The 25,889-nt window shown below is 45.5% G+C and overlaps 1 protein-coding gene across 1 annotated transcript in view; it reads left to right on the forward strand.

Moving 5' to 3' along the window:
• The first annotated feature begins 331 nt into the window (after nt 1-331).
• Nucleotides 332-25,889, forward strand: part of ALPK1 (alpha kinase 1) — a 59,380-nt gene continuing 33,822 nt past the window's right edge. Inside the window, exons 1-2 of the mRNA XM_049786552.1 lie at nt 332-558; nt 4,614-4,768. Coding sequence (XP_049642509.1) covers nt 438-558; nt 4,614-4,768 — 276 coding nt within the window. The 5' untranslated portion in view covers nt 332-437. The remainder of the gene's footprint in view (nt 559-4,613; nt 4,769-25,889) is intronic.

Below are 25,889 nucleotides of genomic sequence, written 5' to 3' on the forward strand. Positions count from 1 at the left end.
GGAGACCTCTAAGGCCATCCACCTCCTCTGTGATATTGAAGCACGATGGGAAATGTGCGGCTTAGATGTGACTCACAGGCCATATCTACTCCAGAGGACTCCGTGTTGGGCCACTACTTCTTTGCAGAAAGATGGGGCCTCTTCTATTTCAAAGTGTCTGGGAGGAGCCACTGGCCTCCACCAGGCCCTGTGTTTATTCCATACTATCTTTAATAAAGTCCTGGGCAGCCAGGGATATCCCTGTGTCTGTCCTATTATCCTTCCCTGCGTGAGTCTTGTGGATAATGGATGATACTTTAGTTAATCATCTTTCCCCTTCTTTGTTCCCCAGATACCTCCGCCTGCAAGGGGCTCTTTGAAGCAGAATCCATGTCTTCTCCCAGGTAATTGATCGCCACAGACCCGGGGACAGCCGATACTTCACGAGAGACATCTTCATGTATCATCCCAAAGCTGTCGCCGTGCAACTGGAAGAATGTGTGCAAGTGCTGGAGCGGCTCAGATCGGAGGCTCGGGATGTGTCCTCAGAGGACAAGAGCGAGGGACAGGGGTGCAGAGGTGAGGCCCGACACACACACTAGGGGGCAGTGGGAGGGGTTTATGGCATGTTCATGCTCCTCGCTTCCTTCTTCTCCCCCAACCCCCAGAGCTGAGACACGTTCTCCTCTGGCCTCTATTTTTCTTCTCTCGGCAGATGATCACGGTGAGATGAGTGGAGTTTCTGGGGCATGAATGGGACCCAGGCAGCGGGCGGACAGGCAGGGGAGAAACCCCACCTTTGTTGTGGAGAATTGCTGTCAGTTCTCATTTCAGGCTTCAGCACACATGAGACTATAAGAAACAGTTGAGTTTAGGGCAAACAAAAGGTCCAAAGGGGCTGGTGGGATGTAAATTTCAGTTATGGAAAAAAAATGGAAGCAATTTCTCAATGGTGGTACCTACTCTTTTTTTTCTTCTTCCTTTCCTCCCCCAATGAAGCTTTTGAGCTTCATCAGTTTCCATAAACTCTGACCGTTCCCATGAACGTGTCCCCTTATTGCATCCTCTGTCCTCGTTTTTGATCATCAAGATGTTTCTCTGTCTGCAAAATAGACCCCCTCTGAGGAATCAAAGCCTCTCTCCTCCTGGTGGGTTGGGAAAATTATTGGACGGTTCTGCATGTTTGGTTGCACGTGGGAGCACCTGCCATCCAGTAAATTCTCTCAAATTCTCAAGCTCTCTACCATATTATCTGGTCCCTCCAATGCACCACTTACAATCCACCAAGTCTGAACGCAGAGTTGGGATGAGGCTCAAAACACTTCTGGATGTGGCCCAATTCACATCCCCCAAATTTCTCCAATGGGGTAGCTCATGTGCCCTGCAGCGCGAGCTCACCCAGCTGGGCACCCCCTGGGTCAGAATGCAGCTCAGCTGCCCACACCTGCTTCCCAAGGTTGGCCCAAACTTTGCCCCAAGCAGGTGATTGTGAGTTTTCAATCATCCTTTCCTCCCAGGGCCCTGTGGTTTCCTGAAGAGGTTTCCCTGCAGAGTTTCCTGGAGATTGTATAAACTGAGTGCTGAGTCTCCAGTCTAGTGCCAGAGAAGAAGGGGAAAACAGATTTTTGACTGCCAGAAGACCAGTGGCAGCCACAGAAGAAGCTCACAGAGAGGTGGAGAAAGTCCAGGGAACCAGCCACTCTGCAAAGATCCCAAAAGCTCCCACTGCCATCTCATAGCACCCAGAGTGGGTCCCGAGTGGGTGCCTATAGGAGCCCGTCCCTGCAGACATTTGATGCTGCTGTTTGAGGGACTGGCAGCTGATGAGAAGGACAAGGAAGGTGGTCCCCTTCGAGACCATGCCCCTGCTAAGAAGGCTCAGGATTTGCAGGGACCCCAGGTCACTGCTCCTGGCTTTGACCATGAGGGCATGATGAGCCCCTTCAATTTAAACAGGACTTGCCAAACCATTGCACAGATGTAGCAATGGTTCAATGTGGGTTTTTTACTTTGTGTGTTTGTTTTTTGGGGGGCTACACCTAGCAGTGCTCGGCAGTTACACCTGACTCTGTGCTCAGGAATTATTCCTGGCAGGCTCTGGGACCATATGGGATGTTGGGGATTAAACTCAGGGACTGTATACAAGGCTCGGCCCAGGTTCCCTGAATGTTAAGGAGGTGTGCGGCCCAGTTGTGAGATGTGTGGATGTGATGAAGTCTGGAAGTGGACAACGAATTTTCGCATTCACTGAGTTTGATGACCAGCTTGTTTAGGGGGAGGCAATGACCCACCGCAGGTGACATCAGATCACATGATGTGTCAGATCACATGACAGGTTCCTAGTCCCAGTGGCACAAGCAGGGCTGCTTTGCTGTAGGACATCATCCTATAAAATCTACACAAATACACCAATCTATAAAAATAAATACACTGCCTGAAAAAGCTGTGTATGTGAAAGTGGCATAGGCAGGCTAGTATGTTTCATTCCCCTCGACTTCAAGGATGCGACTGTTAAAAAGCCTAAACAGGCTTCTGTACCTTGGGTTTCTGTGATTGGTGATGGCCAGTGTCAGAAGAGAACAAAGTAGAATTCAGATTTGCCAACCTATTTTGTTTTGTTTTGGGACCACACTGGTAATGCTCAGAAGTTACTCCTTGTGATGCTTTGGGGACCTTCTAAGATGCCAGGGATCTAAACTAGGCTGGTCGCATGCAAGGCAAGTGGTATTAACTCTGGCCCCTCAAAAAATTCTTCTTGTAACTTAGTTAAAATGATTATAACAGTGTCTCTACCACTGCCCCTCTAGCACCACCACAGAGCCCAGTACCCCAACCTCCTCCATCCTCCATTCTCACTTCTGTCTGACCCTTCCAGCCCCTTTCTAAGTACATCCGAACCCCAGGGATGTGGGTGGGAAAGGCTCTGAGTCCAGGCCTGAGAAGTCTGTGTGTCAGATACCTTGGCCTGGAGCCTGCAGTCAGGTCACAGGACCTTTACTTAGAACCTGGGGATCACACATATGCTTCCAAGCTTGTTCCAGGTGTGAGGAAGGTGGGATCTTACTTGTCCCCAATTTCGTTTTTATACTCCAGTAGACACTGAGCAGCACCTATAGACAAACATTAGGTACTCGGTAGCCAGCATCAGAGAGAGGATGCAGGGCTGAGGCCTTGCATGCATCACACACCCCAGTTCAATCTCTTTTTTTTTTTTTTTGGTTCTTGGGTCACACCCGGCAGTGCTCAGGGGTTACTCCTGGCTCTATGCTCAGAAATCGCCCCTGGCAGGCACAGGGGACCTTATGGGATGCCAGGATTTGAACCACCGTCCTTCTGCATTAAAGGCAAATGCCTTACCTTCATGCTATCTCTCCAGCCCCTCAATCTTTTTTTTATCATTTTATTTTATTTTATTTTATTTTATTTTATTTTATTGGTTTTTGAGTCACATCGGCAGTGCTCAGGGGTTACTCCTAACTCTATGTTCAGAAATCGCTCCTGGCAGGCTCGGGTGACCATATGGGATGCCAGGATTTGAACCACTGACCTGCATACAAGGCAAACGCCTTACCTCCATGCTATCTCCCCGCGCCCCCCCCCCAGTTCAATCTTGTATCTCCTGTTCTCCCACATTGAGTTTCACTGGGTCCAGCCACAAGCATTGGTGGGGCCATGGATCAAGGAAGCCTATGAACCTTCTTAGCACGCACAAGCACTACCAAAAAAAAGTGCCACGAGACCTTTTGTTTTTTGTTTTTGGGTTACACCCAGTGATGCTCCTGGTTTTGCTTCCTCAGGAGTCCTTCCTGGCAAACTCGGGGAACCATATGGGATGCCAGGGATCAAATCTAGGGTCGGTTGCATGCAAGGCAAATGCCCTCCCCACTATCTGATACCTCTCTAGCCCAATGCTACTAGACAGTTGACTACAGTTACCAAGTAGAATAAACCAGGTTAGCAAAAAGCCTTCCATCACTTCGAGTCTGGCTTGGGTACCCAAACAAATATCCTTGCCAGTTCCAGACTGTCTAGGACTCCCTGAGTTTGGAAGGGCATCTGCACACACCCCTTCATTATTAGGAGGCTGGTTCTGACATCTAATCTACCTCTACTGATACAAGGCAAAGTGATTTCCCACCAAACCTGTGCAATTCCAGTGCAAGTTCCACGGGGGTTTTGAGGCCTATTGCCCATATTCCCATGTAGGCAGAGTGAAAGTCAGTGGTGAAGTGTGGAGAAAAAGAATATTTGGGCAAAGAGGTTCCTGCAAGCTGCAGCTGCCACAGCCCCCCCACCACTCCACTCTATCCCTGTTCTCCTTTTACAGGGAAAATAATGATTTCCTTCCTTTCTCTGCTGTTGCATTCATGGGAGCTCCTGCCTTCCTGCTAAAATCCACTATGCATGCCTGACTACCCCTCATCTACCTGGAGGGCAAAGCTGAGCAGGGCCACCCCAGACAGACACAGGATAGCTTCTTGCTGTGGTCCTTGGACATAGGAGCAGCCGGCAAGAGGCTGAGGTGAGGGGTGGGGGGACAAAGGGCCAAGTCTTGGCCTCTGAGAGCTTAATCTGGACTCGGCCTTCCTTTTGACCGCCTCTCTCATCTCTCACCTGCTCTCTGCCCTTTGCAGCTTTGCTCCCTGCAGAGTTAGGACGCCTGCTGCAGGAGGCCAAGGAAATGCAGTGGCCCTTCGTGCCTGAGAAGTGGCAGTACAAACAGGCCATGCGCCCTGAAGACAAAACCAACCTGCAGGACTTGATCGGGGCCAGCCTGCAGCACTTACTGGTAGGAACGAATCCCCCACCCGTCCCCCACCCTGATGGGCATCTGGCCTCTAAGTGGTTCCAAGGGATCGAATATCTTTGAAGACAAGGCAGCACCTTGAGACCTAATGGGCAGCCCTGCCACATTGAGTAATGGGGCTCAGAAAAGTGACTCCGACTTGTCTGAGCAAGAAAAAATGACCAGGGCACTCACTGGCTGGCTCTGAGGAGAGATGTGACCTCCTGAAGTTAGTGTGTCCTGGGCCAGCCCCGAGCCTGATTTTAGTGCAGTTTGAATTTATTTATTTATTTTTATTTTAATGTTTTATTTTTTATTGAAATAATTGTGACTTACAAAGTTCTTCATAGTTGGGTTTCAGGCATACAATAAATCAGGGCCAGTCCCACCACCAGTGTCGATTTCCCTCCGCCAATGTTCCCAGAGTCCATCCCATGCTACTACCCCTGCCCCAGCCTGCCATCAGAACTGACACCTTTTTAAGTTTGGTTGTTAAAATTTGGGTCACATGATTTCATTGTTGTTGACTGTGGCTTGGATATTTAATTCTGTCCTTTCTTAATACCAATGTACCTGAGTCCCCTTGTCCCCTGTTTCCTACCATTTCATATTTATCTTCTCCTCTCTGTACTCTGGAACCAAGAATATTCTCAACAACCCCCATTTAGACCGTTGCATTTCTTCATGCAGTTATTCTAAATATCACATATATATGAGTGATATCATCTTGTATGTATCCTTCTTGCTTACTTCATTTAATCTCATATCCATGTTCCATCCATGTTACAGCAACTTGCATGATGGCATCATTCCTTACAGCTATGTAATCTCACATACATACATATGCATATACATGTATATATGTACCATATCTTCATGATACCCCTGTATGTTACTGGACATCTAGGTTGTGAATGATACTTTAAATTTCATTTTTTGTTAGCTAGTGTGGTTGACAATACTGTTTCTGGGAGGGATTCATGGGGACAAGGTTTATGAATGCTGCACCCCTCCACCATCATCATCCCAGTTTCAAGCCCTATCATTCTACCCCACTGCCCTTAGAAATTCAGTTCTCAGGAGCCGGAGCAATGGCACTAGAGGTAAGGCGTCTGCCTTGCAAGCGCTAGCTTAGGATGGACTGCGGTTCGATCTCCCAGCATCTCATATGGTCCCCCAAGTCAGGAGCGATTTCTGAGCACTTAGCCAGGAGTAATTCCTGAGCATCAACGGTTGTGGCCCCAAAACAAAACAAAAAGAAATTCAGTTCTCAGGTCCTATTGCTTTCCCTTTCTATGCCTCTTTTTAACCCACATGTGTGAGAAATTATCCTATATCTGTCCCTTTACTCGCAATTCCAATCCTGAAGCAGCTAAGTGCATGGTTTGATCTTTTTAACAGCCAAGTAATATTCCACTGTGTCCATGCAGCAATTTTTTTAATCTGATTTGTTTTCAAGCAACTAGATTGTTTCCAGATTTTGGTGAGCATGAATAGGGCTAAGGTGAACATAAATACCGGTAATGAGGTATCTTATGGAATAGTATTAGGGAGCTCTTGTGAGGTAGGGAATGTAAATCCAAATTACAGTGAGATATTAACTTTTACCAAGACTGGCATGCATTAATAATGAGAGAAATCACCCAATGTGGGCATAGATGTGAGGAAGATGGAGCTAGTGGGAACACCAACTAGGTCCTCAATGCTGACTTATGCCGTGCGTGAAGCTGGGTAAGGCCCCAAGAGGTAGTTCCAGGGCTGAACCCCTGGTCTGCCTGTAGGAGCCCTGGATCGATCCCCCACATCGCAGAGTTCCCTGTGCACTGCAGGGTATAGCCAGGAGCCAAAATAAAGATTTAAGAGCTGGTTGGAGTTTTAAAAAATTAATTCATTATAACATTATCAGTGGGATTAGGTGTCTGAACTGTGGGCTCCGATGTGACCCTCCCTGGCACACCCCCATCCCCAGAATCCTATTTTCTTGATTCTCTTTGGGCAATCCAGCTGCCTGGGAAGCATTGTGTTAACCTCATTGTTTATCCTTCAACTCACTTAATGGAAATTTATCAGACATTAGAGAGGACAGAGTTTTAAGAAGAGCCCCTCAATTCCAGTCTGCACCCCAATTATAGGCCTAGATTCTTTTTTTTTTTGTTTGTTTTTGTTTTTGAGCCACACCCGGTGACGCTCAGGGGTTACTCCTGGCTATACGCTCAGAAGTTGCTCCTGGCTTGGGGGACCATATGGGACGCCGGGGGATCGAACCGTGGTCCGTCCAAGGCTAGCGCAGGCAAGGCAGGCACCTTACCTCTAGCGCCACCGCCCGGCCCCATAGGCCTAGATTCTAAGGTGCTACAAGCAGGCCTTTTTAGTAGCTTGGTTTGTTGTTGTTGTCATTGGTTTTTTATTTGAGGGTTTAACTTTGGTTTTGTGCCACAGTACATAATTCTTTGCAGCTGCTCCAGGTTCTATGCTTGGGTTATATTGTAGGTACTGGATAGGGAGGAATCAGGTACCCCACTTTTAAAGTACATGCTTAGCCCATTTGGGCTAATTGAGCCCATTGAGCTAATTAAGTAGATTGTATTTTATCTTCATTTTCTCAAATAATTGTGAAGGAAGCATATTAGAATATATTTCCTCATATGAAAATATATATTTAGGGACTGAAGCATTAGTACAGGGGTGGCGAACAGGATTTTTACCCTCATCAAAATGGCAAAATGCAATATGTGTTTCATAGATTATTGTTAAAATTAGATGCTTTTGTGTGCGTGATTGTCGGTTTTTGCAGGTCACTGCATGGTGTGGCTCTCTGACTCTTACAGTTTAAAAATTTGGCTCTTTGTGTCAAACTTGTTCACCACCCCTGCATTAGTACATTAGGGAGTTAGGCGTCTCAATAGTTTCCCAAGGTACCACCAGGAGTGATTCCTGAGTACAGAGCCAGGAGTAAGCTCTGAGCACCACCAGATGTGACCCAAAAACAAAAAATAGATCAGTGACCTAAGCATATGCTTCGCATGGGGCAAGTCTAGGGTCCCCTTCCAATCTCTGCCTGGTTCCACCCAGCGTGGCCTCAAAAATAAAACAAATGAAAGAGAAAACAAAACATCTCTCTCCCATCCACTCCAAAATCTGCAGCCCCGACTAGCATGAGATCCTGTTCTTCCATCTTAAAAAAAATTGGGCAAAGCAATAGCACAGTGGGAAGGGCATTCGCCTTGCATTTGGCCAGCCTGGGTTCAATTCCTGCATCCCATATAGTTTCCCTGAGCACCACCAGGAGTGTTATCTGAGCACAGAGCCTGGAGTAACCCCTGAGTACCACTGGGTGTAGCCCCAAAACAAGCAAAAAGAAAAATGGAGAGAGACCACTTCGTCTTTTTGGTTGTCTAATCTCCTCCTACCCTAGGTATTTTTCATAAAGTTAAACTGCATAAAGCTAATTTTTTTTTCATCTTAAAACCTTTCTACTGCCAGTTTTCCTTTGAGCATTTCACAGAGACTGTAGACACTGTGTGGCTTTAAACCCACAAGAGCATCAAATTTTATTTTATTTTATTGATTTTTTTGTGTTTTTTTTTTGGGGGGGGTCATATCAGGCAGTGCTCAGGGGTTATTTCTGGCTCTACACTCAGAAATCGCTCCTGGCAGGCTCGGGGGACCATACGGGATGCCAGGATTCAAACCACCATCCTTCTTGCATACAAGGCAAACACTCTACCACCATGCTATCTCTCCAACCCCGTAGCATCAAATTTTGAACTGTATATATCATTCTCAAAACAGTCAGCTTTTTTTATATCTTTTCACATTTCACAACACTTTCCGTAGACTTCTGAACATAAACATTAGAACCTTTCTGCAGATACACTTAATTAGATATTTCTTTTTTTTTGTTTATTTGTTTTGTTTTGGGGCCACACCCATTGATGCTCAGGGGTTACTCCTGAGGGAGTTACTCAGAAATTGATCCTGGCTTGGGGGGACCATATGGGACCCCCGGGGATCGAACCACCGTCTGTCCTAGGTTAGCGCTTGCAAGGCAGACGCCTTACTCCTCCCCCCCCCCAAATATAGCTGCAGAGAAAAAAAAAGAAAGAAAAACAGGCAAACCCTTCACAAGTGTTTTCCTGAGCACTGGCCAACACTCACATGGGCTTTCTGCATGTTCTGCTCTTCTCCATCACCTCACCCCTCCCTTTCTGCACCCCTGCCCCAATCCTTTCTCCTTTGGTATGTGGCCAAAGAGAGAAATTTATGATCCAGGCCAGCCTCCTTTACATGCTTCACAAAGCTGGGTACGTTAAGAGTGGTTCCCTGTGCCTCCCCCAGAAGACCTTTGCAGCCAGGCTGAGAGATTAATGTGTTCACTCTCTCCAGCCACTGCTATTCTGGCTTTATCCCTGCTCCACAGGTAGGCGAGGTTTTTCCTCAATGATAACCAGTTATTGATTGCAGAAACATTTGTGAATAAGTGCAGCTGCCCCAAGGGGGAACAAAGCCTCGTGCAGGGAGGTCACGAGCCGAAGGCCCCAAACCCCACCTCCTGCTAGCTGGTGATTCAGCAGCACCCTGCAGCCCACAGTCACCCTCATCTTCATGCCATGTTACTGTCATCTTTATGGGACCACTTTGCAAAGCCTTGTTCACCCCTACAGGTTCTGAAGGATGATTTTTCATCTTCATCAGTCATTTAAAGACAGGGAAGGGAGGGCATTGTCCAGTGGGAGAGAAAGGGAACCATTTTCGTTTGGTTTTGTTTTCCATGTAATTGTGGATCTCCTGACACTTTGACCTGTATTATTTAGTATTAGTCAGAAATGGGGACAGAGAGGGAGGCCCACAGGGGGCAGGATTTTCTCCCTCTCTGATTTAAAAATAAAGTTTCCAGGGAAAGTAAGTGTTCCTTCAGCTCTTTTCACTGCAGACAATGTTTACACTTGGAGAGGCCAAGATGAAAAGCAGTAGCTAACGTTCTTTTCTTTTTTTTTTCAAGTGTTAGCAAAGGGCATTTCAAGTTTTGAAAGAGAACAGTCAGGCCCCTTATAAATATCATTGAGCACAATCTTTGAAGGATTTGGCCCCTCAAAGTTTTGAACAAAATATTGAAGGCATTTAGCAGCTGCCTCTGTAGCTCTCAGCTCAGGCGTTTGCTGGCATTCCAAGCACTTGGGACTCGCTTCACAGGTGCTAGGGAAAGAGTGTCCCCACTAATGGGTAGTCACCCCTTGGGCTTTCTTCCTTTTGTCATTTTTGCTGATCTCAAAGAGCCGTTGCCCCCCACCATTTTTTTACGAGTCTTTCACAGTTATATTTAAGGTACATAGTAACAATGAATTAGGGCAATTCCTCACTACCAGTGTTGACCTCCCTTTGCCCCTATTCCCAGCATGCATCCCATGCTTCCCCCACCCTTTGCCCCCTGGACTGATAGTGTAACAGGTCCCCTTCATATATAACTTGTTGTAGATCTTGATTCTATTGATGTTGACTTTGGGTTTGGTATTTAGGCCTGATCATTATTTATTTCCACTCAATGTTCATGTGACTGTTTGCTCCTGGTACCATTTCCCACCCCCTAATTTTTAAATATGAAAAATAGATCATTAAAAAGGGACCCGATGTATGTGTTTGTACTTGCCTCTCTGCAGCCATTGGAAGGGTGAGGGTGAGTGCCACCCTGATTTTTTGAGCTTCCTTGCAGATATGGGGAGCCCCAGTGCTAGCAGAGCCTAGTTCTCCCCAAGCCTGCATGGTCCTAGTTTTAGAGGAAGGCTTTGCACAAGATGTGGCCCCAGGAAAGAAATCATCCTCATAAGGAGTGCAGAATCATTAGCTTGGCACACTGGGAAGTGAAAAGTCTTCCATATTCCCAGAGACATGAGTTGCCAAAGACCATTTTCTTTGGAGTGTTTTGATGACTTGGGGTTTGGGCCCTGAGTTTGGTGGGTACCTGCCCTACTGAAGAAAGAATGTGCATCTCAGAATGAGTTGAATTTGGTGGTAGGCTGGAGAGAAGAAGTGTGATTGGGAGACACAGAGCAGAAAGGACAAAGGCACAGCTATGGAAGCAGTAACTGCGGCCCTTGGTGGCAATGGATCATTGCAGATATATCAACACCATAAACTTTAACACTGTTACAACTATGTTTCCCAAAATATTATATAAATAAATAGGGGCCGGCGAGGTGGCACTAGAGGTAAGGTGTCTGCCTTGCAAGCTCTAGCCAAGGAAAGATCACGACCTCGGAGTGATCCCCCAGCGTCCCGATCCCCCAGTGTCCCATATGGTCCCCCCAAGCCAGGGGCAATTTCTGAGCGCTTAGCCAGGAGTAACCCCTGAGCATCAAACAGGTGTGGCCCAAAAAACCAAATAAATAAATAAATAAAATGTGGTTCAGAGAGAATATAGGAGTTAGGGTATGTGTTTTGGTAGGCCTGGAATAGGACCCCAGGACTGCTATGATCTTCAGAGCCTGTAGGGTAAAACCAGGTTGCCCCTGAGCACTGTTGATCTCCCTGTTAGAAAGTATTCACCCCATATTCACTGTCCTCATGTGGTCTCCTGATCCTGAGCACAGAACTAGAAGTGGCCCCTGAGTACCACTGAGTATGGCCCCCAAATCCCAAATCATAATAGTATAATAATAATAATAATAATAATAATAATAATATAAGAATGAACAGCCAAACCACATAAAAGATGTGATTTTAAAATGGTATGAGATTGGGTAAAGAATCTTGTACCCCCCCCCCAGCCCAGTCACTATTGCTGAAGCCTGAGACATGATCCAAGTGGCAGAGTAACTCAAGTGCCTGGCATTTTGAGACCTTGAGTGGGACTGTATGGTTCTTGGATACCACTCGGAGAGACTTCTGCGCACTGTGACAGGAATAGCCTCTAAGCAATATTATGGCCCATTAAAAAAAAACCTCATAAATAATAAAGGAAAAATTTAACATTTGTTCTTGCTCAGTTATATGACAGATAGAGCTCAGGGTCATCAATTGATAGGTGGATAAATAGCTAGATGGATGGATGGCTGAATGCCTATAGGTGACTGAAAGGCAGACACATATGTATCATACAGAAATAGCTCACATTAATGCCAAAAGATGCAATCTAAATAACTCCAGCATGGGACAGGGTAGAGGTGAGGATCGTAGGTTGGTAGATGGATGGATAGATAGACAGGGTAGAGGTGAGGATCGTAGGTTGGTAGATGGATGGATGGATAGATAGATAGATAGATAGATAGATAGATAGATAGATAGATAGATAGATAGATAGATAGATAGATAGATGCCTATAGGTAACCAATAAGCAGACACATATGTATCTTACAGAAGTATCTCACACTAATGCCAAATGATGAAATCTAAATAAATCCAACAGAAACATTTTCTTTATCCTGGTGGCATGGCCAGGCTACTTTTATTCCTCATTTTTCCTTGAATTACCATAACAAACAGGCCTTTTCACATTACAAAGACAGACCCTGGATGAAGGAGGGAGAAGGTTATCAGCTGGTCGCCCTCAGATCTCAACGGGGTCAAGGGCTCAAGCACCAAAACTCCTCCCAGCTTCCTTGAGAGCAAGTGCAAAAGTTCAAGTGCTGCAGCCCTGTTGCTAATTAAGTGTCTTGGACAATGCTGATAAAAGCAGAGTTTGAAGGACACCAATGCTGCCCCTCAAGCCTATCTCTTCCCACTCAAGGATCTCCTCCATGATGAGTACCTTTTTCCTCCTGTTATGTTTTTGGGATCATTTTATGCATACATGTGCGTGCACACACACACACACACACACACACACACACACACACACACTTCTACAGTGTATTCTAGTGGTTCTCAACCTCCAGTGGGCAGGCTGACATCAGTCTACAGTTGTGAACAGGTTAAAAAGTACATGTGTAGGAGATAGAGCAATAATACAGAAGGTAGAATGCTTGCCTTGCATTTGGCCGATCTGGGTTTAATCCCCTGAGCCCCTCCAGGAGTAAATCCTGAACATAGACCCAGGAGTAAGCCCTGAGCACTGCTAGGTGGGCCCCCGAACCAAAACAAAAGCTAACAAAAGTACCAGTGGGGGCCAGAGTAATGGCACAGTGGGTAGGGCATTTGCCTCTGATGCCACTGACCCGGGTTCAATCCCCAGCATCCCATATGGTCTCCGAAGCACCCCTGAACATAGAGCTTAAGCATTGCTAAGACGTGGATTCCCCACAAAAAGCACCAGTATATATGTATATGTGTGCCTATGTCTTAATATTTGCAGATACAAGTTATTCGCAGAAGATCAAAATTGGAGAGAAATTGACAGATTGTTTCAAGCCCATCTTTTGACAGTTGCTAAATATTCTGCAAAACAGAATATTGACAAAGATCAGTGAGGGCAGCAGAACCCTCATACCACTTGTATCCCCTGAATCTACAACAGTCCCTCCTCCCCTCCAAACTGCTGGGGATCAGCATTTCCCCACCCCCACCCCTGGCAGCATCAAGGCTGCACCTCCCTTCCTGTTCAGACCAACCGACTTTTGTAGTCTGGGTGGGATTCATCACAACAGGCATTTCATCTTTCCATTACCCACATGGCAAACTTCAGTGTCCTCTGCCCAGCATCACAGTTCCTCTTTTGAAGCAAAGCAGATAAAAGACTCCGATTCAGCAACAATAAATTTCACCCCATCAGCGAAAATGAGGCTCCCAGAGGTTGGAGACAAGGAGAACAAATATTAGCCCCTAGGCCGGAAGCTGGTTCAGACTTCTTTCAAAGATAGAGCCTGATTAAAAAAAAATCACTAAGGATTTAAACCCAGCTCTAAACCTGTGCCCAAAAATGCCCTTTTGAATATGGGACTTTCAAGTTTCAATGGGAGAGAAATTAAAATGGTGACTTGTCCTGAAAATTCTGCCGACGAAAGGCCGGTTGCCACAGAACCAGGCATGTGAGTTATCCCTTTGATGAGAGCTCAACCTATGGCACGGATTTCGTGTCTCCCCATAATGAGGCCCTGAAGGCTGAGCCAAGTATTGGGGGTGGGGTAGCTTCCTGCCTGTGAGCAGTGGACAGAACAGAGAATGGACACGCTGAAGTCCTGGGCCAATAGGAGGAAACAATGACCTTCAGAGAAGCATTGGACCTGGGAATAAAGTGGATGCCCACTGGGCCTCCTGTGCTGAGTCAGTCAATGGTCTGACAGTGGTCTGGTCTTTAGTGTGTTTCTCTCTGCCTGATGCTGCTTCTGTGAGGCTGAGCCAGAGGAATGTGGTATCTGGGTTCAGGTAGTGTCAGAGAGTGGAGATTTAATACATTTGGTGGGATTTCTTTAAAGTGCGTATTTTGTTTTGTTTTGTTTTTTAATACATAAAATCTTTATTTAAGCACCATGATTACAAGCATGATTGTAGTTGGGTTTCAGTCATAAACAGAACACTCCCCTTCATCAGTGCAACATTCCCACCACCAATGGCCCCCCTACCTTCCTTCCCAACCCTTGTCTATATTTGAGACAGGCACTCTACTTCTCTCACTCATTAAGATTGTCATGATAGTTGCTAGTGTAGTAGGACTGGCTCACAATATGAAGCTCACCACAAAGAGTAGTGGTGCAGTTAAGGAAATAAGTACAATAACTACACAAAGCACTATTTTGATCACAGTCCTGCCCAACCAGATTCTTTGTGCCTTTTTTGCAGAGAGCATTATTGACTCAAAGGGCTTTTGAGAAGGTCCCAGGCCACATTACAAAGTGAAACTGATGGTAGGAAGCTTGTCCCAAAGAGTGGGGAAGGGTAGTGAAGGCAGAGAAAGGACCATTATGACAATGAGAGTTGGAAATGATCATTCAGGACAAGAATTGGGTGTTGGAAAGGAGGAAAAGTGTATCACTTCAGTAACAATATGCAAATTTAAGTGTCTAGATGGAATAAATGGAAGAGAGAGAAAGAGAAGAAAGAGGCATGCAGGAAAGAGGGTGGGAGGGAAACTGGGAATATTGGTGGCAGGAAATGTACACTGGTGATGGGTGTTGGGCATGGTAAGACTGAAACTCAATTATGAACAACTTTATAACTGTGGAAATAAAAACACAACTGTATTATAAATAATCTTATAACCACGATGTTTAAATAAAGTAATTTAAGAATAACAAAGTGAGGCAGAGCTGGGGGAGGCCAGCACTATCCCTTTGTGTCTGTGTCACCTGCCTCTATTTGCAAACATCTGCCCTGAGGAATCAGTCTCAGGCCCGTGGTGTCTCACTCCGCAGAAAAAAGCCAGCAATGTTTGAGCTCCACAGACTCACGCATACGTCACAGTTGCCCACCCCCGTTTTTTTAGAGATGTGTTTGGACAGAGAAAAAGAGAGAGAGAACTATCCTTCTAATCTTTCATTCTCAATTCATTATTTTTATTTTTTTGGGATTGCCACACCCAGCAGTGCTCAGAGCTAACTACTGGCTCTGTGCTCAGCATCATTTTTGGTTGTGCTTGGGAGACCCTATGTAATGCCAGGAATTGAACCCAGGTCAGCCATATGCAAAGCAAGTGCCTTGTGTCCCATATTATCTCACCAGCTCTGATAGAGAATTTTTTAATATATTAATAAAAATTATATGCTGTACCACTTGTTACTATGTGGATAGAGTAATAATTTAAAAAGGAGACAGATGAAATAAATAATTTTAAATTATTTTAGACCACATCATTGGCATGGGAACCTTTTTTATGTAAAAAATCTGATTGAAAATGTTTAATTACTTTTGTAAATCTTGTTGGGCTTTTTTGGGCGGAGGGAAGTTGGGTTTTGTGCCTACCCAGTGATGTTCAGTGCTAACACCTGGCACACTGTTCAGGAACCACTCCTGGAAGTGCTTAGGGGACAGATTCGAGGTGCCAGGGATTGAACCTGGTTCAGCCACATACAAGGCAAGTGTCCTCCCCACTGTACCGTCTCTCTAACCCCAATCGTGGCTTAGCAGTGCACCTTGAAGATAGGATTCATATACTTTATTTCAATGCTATCTTTAGTGACTGCTATCATTTGAAAAAAATATGAATCAGAGGTATGTAGAACCAAATAAGAAAGGTCAGCTAAAATTATCAAGTCATACTACTCAAATTTTAGTTCATCCTGCAATTACAAAAATGTATTTGTTGAAGGGCCGGAGAGATAGCATGGAGGTAAGGCATAATGCCTTGCATGCAGAAGGAAGGTTGTTCGAATCCCAGCACCCCATATGGTCCCCCAAGCCTGCCAGGAGTGATTTCTGAGTGTAGAGTCAGGAGTAATCGCTGATTGCTGCCGGGTGTGACCCAAAAACAAAAAACAAAATTTATTTGTTGAAATCCAGTTAGTAAATGTCTATCTTCCTTTGTGTTCATTGAGCGCTTCCCCAAATGAGTCAGAAGATTTTTTTCTCATAGAAAATATGAAAACATTTCACAATTTAGATTGGAAGAATTTTAAATAAGTTCAGTTCCCATTTGTGTGATTTTTTAAAAATTGTGATTCTCTCTCTTGGGGGAGGAGTTGCAAAAAAATCACAATGATGGAAATGCTTCCAGCCCTTATCTGAAAAACATTTTCCAGATAGTGTAGTGTTGTCAGCCACTTGGAATCTGGAGAAGGCTGGCAAATTTGGAGTGTTTGTCTACTTATGAAAGAAAAACAGCTAAACAAATGTTAGCTCTAGTGGACGGCTATTGAAAGAAGGCTGTCTAGAGATTTCAGTAATGTTTCCCACATCATATGATTCACTTAAGATCTGTGTTTCATGATAATGTGGTCTGTAAGTTTATTTGACCAGATGTATATAAACCACACTGTACAATAGACTGAAAACAGCCTGTGTCTCGGGAAGAGGATTTCCCTGGACCATCTGTGCTCAGTGATCAGCTGACAGACAACGGGTGGCGCTGTTATCAATCCACTATTTTTCTTGTCTCAGGGATGGGTGGGGGAATTCTCAAGTGGCACTTAGGAGACTAGGAGAGCAGGGTTGGGGGTGTGTGTGTGTGCCAGTGATTCTTGGCCAACCAGCAAGGGTTCAAGAATACAATGCAACTCAGGCCATTTGGCCAACCCTGATTCCATCCCACCATTTCTTATGGTCTCCCAAGTACCTCCAAGTATGCTCCAAGTATTCTCAAGGAGTGATCCTGGAGCATAAAAACCAGGAGTAAGTACTAAGTACCACCAGGTATGGCCCTCCAAGAAAGGACTCCTTTAGGTTTCTGTGTGAAATATGGGGGGAGAGGAGAATGGGGATAACAGTAAAGATTACAGTAAAGACAGGGGCTAAACACTACTCTAGAGATAGAAAGTGACCAGGTGAAAGGTGAAGGTGATAAGATTTGTGGTGGATATTGCAAACCACAGCATTTAGAAGGGGAAAAGGGAAGAGTGAGAGAAAGAAAACAGAGAGAGAGAAAAGGATGTGTGCCATAGAGGCAGGCAGGAGGGAGGGCAGAGGGAAGGGTGGAGCAAACTGAGGACATTGGTGGTGGGAAATGTGCACTGGTGAAGGGTATTGGACATTGTATGAGTGAAACTCGATCATGAACAATTATATAACTATATCTCACAGTGATTCAATTTAAAGTTTATTTTTTAAAAGTTCGGGAGTGCCACATCCACAGGTGCTCAGGAGTTACTCCTGACTCTGTGCTCAGGAATTACTCCTGGCAGGCTCATATGGAATGCTGGGGACCAAACCCAGGTTAGCCATGTACAAGGCAAATGCTCTACTCGCTATGCTATTACCCCAGCCCTAAAAATTTGTTTTAAATTATTTTTAAATATTGGGAGGAAAATTGTGGGTGAACTGAATGTAGAATGAGGGAAAATCCATGAGCTGTAATTAAATAAAGAATGCATCTTTCTAGGAAATGTGTGGAAAGGGCAAAGGAAGGCATGCGTGTCAGAGGAAAAGTTCTGGTTGAAGCACTTTTAAGTGGAAGATGCTGAGTTAAACTGAATTGCCAGCTAAAGCAATTTACTTTGCAAAAGTGCTTTTCAGGAAAGAGTGCTCTGACACTCAAGTGTGGCACCCCCACAAAAATGGTGCATGAGGCTCTGAGACAATCAGAATGAATATAGCTAGAGAAATTGACTGTTAGGGGCGGTACAGTACTCCCCACTCTCCAATGACTGTAAAAACAGAGATGGTTCTACTCAGAAACATAGAAAGTTGAAATGTGTTAAATATCAGACAGAATCTCTAGTGAGGGAATGTTTGGGCCAAGAAGAACTCAGTGAGGGAGTGAGGGGCTAGAGAATAGTGCAGTGGGGAGGGCTCTTGCCTTGCATTCAAAGGAGCCAGATTTAACCTCCACCACCCCTGTGGTCCCCTCAGCACTGCCAGGAGTGATTCCTGAGTGCAGAGTTAGGAGTAACCCTTAAGTACTGTTGGGTGTGGCTCAAAAACATAACAAAAGAAAAATGTAATGGATTGAAGCCATAATTTGCATGTGGGACATCTGAGTTTAATCTCTAGCAATGGACAGTCTCTTGAGCATCATTAGGATTGATCCCTGAGCACAGATCTGAGAGTATCCCCTGAACATTTCTGGAGGTAAGTCACCTCCCCACAAAAAGAAGAGCTGATTGTCCCTACCAGGAGCTTCTAGAAGTTTAACTATGATGAGGATAAATAAATGGTCCCTGATTCGACAACAAAGGGGTCAGTGGGTGAAGAAGCAATGGATGGAAACAAGGCTGAAAGTAGAGGCAAAAACTGCCCACAACAAAAAAAAAAAAAAAAAAAAAAAAAAAAACTGCCCACAACTCTTTGGGGACAGGGAAAAAAAGAGGGAGCAGGATCTGGATGTAGGATATTGGGGCTCCTACGCTCAAATTCAGATTCGGACATCCTAACATTCAGTGTGATGGCATTAGGAAGGTCATGGGGGTTGGACTCCTCATGAATTGTGATTAGTGCCCATGAATGAGATAAAAAGGGGTCCCACACAGACACAGCCAGCAGATGCTTCTGTGAGCTTGGCTGCTGACCCCCCAGTCTGCACCTGCAGGCTCTGTGACCTTGGACTTCCAGGCCTCCAGACTGTGCTGATAATCAGATTTCTCCTGCCTGTTACAGCGAACACCACCAGCTGTGTGGAGCCTCTGTTGGCACTGCCTGAGCACACGAAGACAAAGCCTTGGGGAAGGGAAGTCCTTGGAAGATGGGAAATCTCATCTGTGCACACGCACAAGAAAGGATCCGAAGAGACAAGGACAGGAGCGTGACAGAAAAGGAGGTGGATGTTTCTTAGCATCATGCCCCAGAATAAAGGGACATTCTCATTGTGGAAAAATTTTTTGGTTTTGGTATTTGGTTTTTGGGCCACACCCAGTGATGCTCAGGGGTTACTCCTGGCTATGCACTCAGAAATCAATCGCTCCTGGCTTGGGGGACCATATGGGACGCCAGGGATTGAACCGCAGTCCGTCCTAGGTCAGCTGTGTGCAAGGCCTTACCACTGCACCACCACTCCGGCCCCTCACTGTGGAACATTTTTTTTTATTTTTATTGTGGCCAAAGTGAATTACAATCCTTTCACAGTAATATTTGAGGCACATAGTGACAATGAGTGAGGGGCATTCCCACCACCAGTGTTGTCCTCCCTCTACCCCTGTTCCCAACATTCATCCCACATCTCCCTCCTTTATCTCCATAATGCTAGTGAACTGTCCCCCCCCCCACCTTGAACAGCTTCTTGTAGATTGGGTATCGATTCTGTTGTCGTTGACTTTGGATTTGGTATTTATGTCTGATCAGTTTTTATTTACACCAAATGAACATTTGACTGTCTGGTCTTGGTACTTTCAGGGGAAGAAAAGGAAAAAAAAAGGCAAATGAAAAAGAGAAAAACTAGGAGGAGTCAGTCTAGGTGTTATAAATATTCATTTAGAAGAAGGAAGGGGAAAAAAGAAGAAAAAGATAGTAAAACAAAACAAAGCAGAAACAAAAACAATTTCTTAAAAAAGGGTTGTTTCTCCTCCCTCCTTCTTCTTTTGCATAGGCATGGTAAATATTGGGGAAATTAGGGCCCGGAGAGATAGCACAGTGGTGTTTGCCTTGCAAGCAGCTGATCCAGGACCAAAGGTGGTTGGTTCGAATCCTGGTGTCCCATATGGTCCCCCATGCCTGCCAGGAGCTATTTCTGAGCAGACAGCCAAGAGTAGCCCCTGAGCACCGCCGGGTGTGATCCAAAAACAAACAAACAAACAAAAAATATTGGGGAAATTATAGCAACCTAAGAGATACAGGGTTTCACCAGCCTTAAAGCATATTGCCATGTGAACAACTACAGGCTCTATGCTTACTCATTTACACACTCCAAGGTCTTTTTATGGTGCCAGGAAACTTTCCACTCAGATGTGAGTGATGACATCCTGCTTCTGTAGCTGGAGATCTTGTTATTTGCATAGGTCATAGGGTGAAGGCTAGGAGAGAGTTTTTCTTTATGGTTCTAGGAGTTCTGTTCCATCGTTGTTGTAATCAGTCTTCTGTAATTAGTGGTCTTGGTTATTGTTCAGAACCTAGGACAGAGCCTAGGGTATAATCTTTCAGCATAGTTCCAAAAGTTCTGCTCAGTCACAGTTGTTAAAGTTAGACCCCTGGAATTAGAGATCTTTGTTTTTGTACAAATCCTAGGCCAAGGCCTAGGGTAGGAACTTCCTCATTGGTCCCTTGATAGGTTCTGTCCAGACCATATTTGTCAAAGTCAGTCTTCTGTAGATAGTCATTTTGGTTTTTGCTTAGGGCAAAGGATGACATGTCTCCTGGTTGCATCATACCAATAGGTGCTGAGATGGGGCAGCCCTCTCTTAGCTCAAGTTGTTGCTGTTTCCTCATGTCAGGATGTCATGTTAAAACTGGTGCAAGTTGGTGCCAGGACGGCATTCAGTTTCCTCTGGAGGAGTTTGGTTCCTGGTGCTGTTGCTGGGACCTGTGTCAGTTCCATGTCTGGTATCTGGGGTTATGGGTTGGACAGTCGCTGTCCAGTCACGTAGAGTTTAAGTTGGATCTACAATGACATATGCTTATGGTGGGAGACGACCCTGCATTTTAAAAAAATGGGTTCTTATCCCTGATAGATAAGAACTTGTTTTTGTGCATAATAGTTCCCTTTATTTAGAGTGCCTATGCAAAAGGGTATGGTGGATTTGGAGGTAAGAATATTAATCTGCACAATCTCTTTGCCCTGGTTTTGACCTGAGCTTTTATCCCAAGCAAGACTTTTTGTTGTTGTTGTTGTTGTTGTTGTTGTTATTGTTGTTTTTGAGTCACACCTGGCAGCGCTCAGGGGTTACTCCTGGCTCTATGCTCAGAAACTGCTCCTGACAGGCTCAGGAGACCATATGGGATGCCGGGATTCAAACCACCATCCTTCAGTATGTAAGGCAAATGCCCTACCTCCATGCTATCTCTTCAACCCCAGGCAAGATTTTTCTTGTAGGTTTTCATACCAAACATAACCAAAACATGTGAGGTTGGAGAGAGAAAGAGAATAAAAAGAATTATATCTATATATACCTATATGTAGATATATAATAGAAGAAATAAATAAAAATACATTTAAAAGGCATTAAAGAAAAATGCTATTTATGAGGCTGACTTACTTTTGGGAATAAACAGACTAGGAAGTATTATTATAGAGATATTAAACATATAAACTAAATATAGGCTTCCCCTTTGAGTCTTTTGAGATATTCTTGTGGTGGGTGGAGTTTAGGGCATTTTTTCATCACACATCGTGTCTTGTTGAGTTTGAGAAATTACTTGTAACCATGAGGGAAGTGTCCTTGGACTGGGGTCCTTCTGGGGCTGAGTCAGTGGCATGCAACAGTCCATGATTTGGAGGGTAAGAAGAAGGGCCATGAAGCATGAATCAGCAGGTGTATTGGTTGTAATTTCTTGCCAAGGCATGTGACGTGGGGCTGGGAGGGTATCCTTTTGGTTTGGGAGCTTGATGGTGGTTTATTGGAGCAGGAGGTTGGCCCTGATACCTACTGGGTTAATAACTGAGGGTAAAGAAGGTTCAATAAGGAAGGATAATGGATCAGGATTGGGGGATGAGAGACTAGAAGGATTTCTGAAGGGGAGAAGAGGGATAATATATAAGAGGGACTATATACAATTTAGGTGTGGCTTGTTTACAATGTAGGTTTGGCAATCAGAGAGGAGTCTACTATCTACAAACTCATGCCCACATAAAGACAGACGTTAATGTTTTATTCTTAGGTTGTTGTTGGAGGCCTGACCCTCATAGGCTGGGTTTGAGCTCTTAAGATATGATTGAGTTAAGAAAAGATAAATAGGGCCCGGAGAGATAGCACAGCGGCTTTTGCCTTGCAAGCAGCCAATCCAGGACCAAAGGTGGCTGGTTCGAATCCCGGTGTCCCATATGGTCCCCCGTGCCTGCCAGGAGCTATTTCTGAGCAGACAGCCAGGAGTAACCCCTGAGCAATGCCAGGTGTGGCCCAAAAACCAAAAACCAAAAAAAAAAAAAAAGAAAGAAAAAGATAAATAATTGAGAGAAGGGAGGGGAAAACAAAAGATAAGAGAGAAAAAAGAATAAATAAATATGGTGCAATGGATTGAATTGATGAAGAAGAGTAAAAGACAGAGGGAAAAAAGAAGTAGAGGGAAGAAGAGAGAAAAATAAAAGAAAGAAAGAGAAAAAAAAGGACTAGCGATTTGCCAGAATGTATTCAATGAATGGGAACTGTAGTATTGACAGTTCCAGTGGTCTGAGTGATTATATGCTTTGGGTCCAGGTCGGCAGAAGGACTGTGGAACAATTTTGGTAGAAAGCCGTGGAAATGGGGCCAGCAGGTCCTCCCAGGAGGATCACAGCTTCCCACAGCCTTTGTGGGCAGTGCTCAGGCCTTGGGGATCATGTGGTACTGGGCTAGGACTCAGGGCTCCTGGATATGGTGTGTGTATTCTGTCTGCTCCTTCTTTTTTTTTGTTTGTTTTTTTTGTTTTTGGGCCAGACCCGGCGGTGCACAGGGGTTACTCCTGGCTATCTGCTCAGAAAAAGCTCCTGGCAGGCATGGGGGACCATATGGGATGCCGGGATTCAAACCAACCACCTTAGGTCCTGGGTCGGCTGCTTGCAAGGCAAACGCCACTGTGCTATCTCTCCAGCCCCCTGTCTGCTCCTTCTTTTTTTTTTTTTTTTTTTTGGTTTTTGGGCCACACCCGGTGACGCTCAGGGGTTACTCCTGGCTATGCGCTCAGAAGTTGCTCCTGGCTTGGGGGGACCATATGGGACGCCGGGGGATCGAACCGCGGTCCGTCCTAGGCTAGCGCAGGCAAGGCAGGCACCTTACCTCCAGCGCCACCGCCCGGCCCCATGTCTGCTCCTTCTAACCAGATCCCAGCCCCCATTTTTGTCATAAGTTGAATGAGAAAAAAATTTTGTTTTCAAACCTTCCTGGCTGATGATGGTGGAAATGGCATTCCTCAAGGGTCTTGGTTTTTTGTTGTTGTTGTTGTTGTTGTTGTTGTTTTGTTTTGTTTTTTGAAATTGTTTTGCTACAAGTTGCAGTTTCCTAAGACCTATGGATGGCATTGAGGAGGTTTGGCTGTAAACCTTAATCTGGGCTGGAGCTATAGTACAGCAGGAGGGCACTTGCCTTGCATGTGGCTGACCCAGGTCTGATCCCTGGCATCCTATATTTTTTGCACCCTTCAAGAATGATCCCTGAGTAGTGTCAGCCTTGAGTACCTCCGAGTACAGCCCCCAAATAAAACTAAACAGCAAAACAGCACAAAAAAAAAAGGCAAAAATCTGCATGATTTACTGATAAAATGAAAGAAAGATCATGGAACTGTTAACAGGCCTTGAGCAGCCCTGTTTGGATGATCCAGCGTCCTACTCCCTGTCACGTTTGGGGCTTCTCTCCTTGACCCTGCTGCATTTATTTTGCCCAGTGTCAGGCTCCTTGGCTCCTCTGCTTCTGTTGTATAAATTTGCAGCCATCCATCACTTTTCACGTGTTCATTCTCCTAATTCCCCACCTCGGGACATATTCCTCTTGCCCTTGCCTTCTTCCAATCTCTATTTTTTTTTTTTTTGTGGTTTTTGGGTCACACCCGGCAGTGCTCAGGGGTTATTCCTGGCTCCAGGCTCAGAAATTGCTCCTGGCAGGCACATGGGACCATATGAGACACCAGGATTCGAACCGATGACCTCCTGCATGAAAGGCAAACACCTTACCTCCATGCTATCTCTCCAGCCCCCTTCTTCCAATCTCTTTGCCATACAGCATTTCCCTTTCTTTCTTTTTTTTTTTTTTTCGCTTTTTTTTTTGGGGGGGGGGGGTTTGGGCCACACCTGGCATTGCTCAGGGGTTACTCCTGGCTGTCTGCTCAGAAGTAGCTCCTGGCAGGCACGGGGACACCGAGATTCAAACCAACCACCTTTGGTCCTGGATCGGCTGCTTGCAAGGCAAATGCCGCTGTGCTATCTCTCTGATTTCTTTTTTTTTTTTTTTTTTTTTTTTTTTTTTGGTTTTTGGGTCATACCCAGTGGCGCTCAGGAGTTACTCCTGGCTCTATGCTCAGAAGTTGCTCCTTGCAGGCACAGGGGACCATATGGGATGCTGGGATTTTAACTACCATCTGTCCTGAATTGGCTGTGTGCAAGGCAAACACCCTACTCCTGTACTATCTCTCCAGCTCTAATCATTTCCCTTTCTAATGCTCCTACTAACCACAATCCCAGATGACTTTGTTCCAAATTCCCTCTCCCAGACTTCCCCCAAGCACCTCCTCTGAAAACAGCAGCTATTGTTCACTGCTGTGAACAAGCTTGACACTGACACTGAACATGGGACTCAGAGCTCATGCTGACCAGTGGGAAGTAGCAGTATGTGTTCATGCCAGGGGACAACCAGATAACACATATGTCTCCTTGTGCTCGTCAGTAAAAACCTCCCAACAAGGCTCTTGAGCATTTCCCCCCTCATCTCTGCATAGAAATCTCCTTGTAAAATTTCATTCCTTTACCACCTGCCTTGGCTTCTTAACTATCAAGTTTCTCTTCATGCCCTAAACTTAGCAAGAATCCAAGATAGTCCCTCCTGGAGACAGATGTGAATAAGTAACTGTGGTGTGTATGTGTGTGTGTCTGTCTGTCTGTGGTGGGTGTGCATATTGCTCTGTGTGTTTTTGTGCATGTGTAAATATGTACCTAGGTATGTACACATGTCTATTCATGGGCCTTAACGTGCATGTGTCTGTGCAAATCCTATGCATGTGTTTGGATGTGCCAAGGTGTGTGTGTCCAGGTGTGTGCAGTTTTATGTGAATGCACGTGTCCGGGTGCATACATGTGTGTTTGAATATGCATTGTACATGTGTCTGAGTGTATGGGTTAGTGTGTCTATGTGTGTTTGCATGTGGACATGTTTTGTATGTCTAAGTATAGATGCATCTGAGTGTGTGTCTGACTCTGTGTGTCTAAGTATGACATGCATGCATGTATGTGTTTGAGTGTGTGTCAGTGTATGCAAGTCCCTGTGTGTGCACTGTCTGCGCGCATGTGTGTGCACATGTGTCTGCATGTGCGTCTGAGTGGCAGCAGTGCCAACACCCCCCTGCCCATACCTCTCCTCAGCAGTACTATGTGCTCCCTCCCTACACCAATCTTTTCATGTGTCTGTTGCTCAACAAGTAAAATGTAATCACGGTGTGGGCATGGGGGGGGGCAGAGAAGGCAGAGGAACCCCTGGAGATTTTCCAGCCAGCATCCATGCCCCTCCCATAACTGCGACTCTGCTGGCATAACCCACGGCACTGGGGAGTCTTCCATGAGAGCAGGCCTGCCCGGGCCTCAAAGTCCCAACCAGAAAGGCTCGAGAATCCAGTCCCTGTAGACCAACGTGTGGTTCAGAGGTGCTGGCCCTGCAGTCCAGGCATCCACGTCTGGGCTTTTCTTTTGCTTTCTGGGGTAGGGGGACAGGGGGCTCCCTTTCATGCTGATCAGATTGTGCATCCCCAGGGCACACACGAGCCACAGGAAGACCCTGCTCCCATCCTCCCAGGCAGCACACTCCAGGCCTCTTTCATCCCCTCCAGCAGCTCCTCAGGC

This window comes from Suncus etruscus, chromosome 14 (genome assembly GCF_024139225.1).
Source record: "Suncus etruscus isolate mSunEtr1 chromosome 14, mSunEtr1.pri.cur, whole genome shotgun sequence".
NCBI classification, from domain to species: domain Eukaryota; kingdom Metazoa; phylum Chordata; class Mammalia; order Eulipotyphla; family Soricidae; genus Suncus; species Suncus etruscus.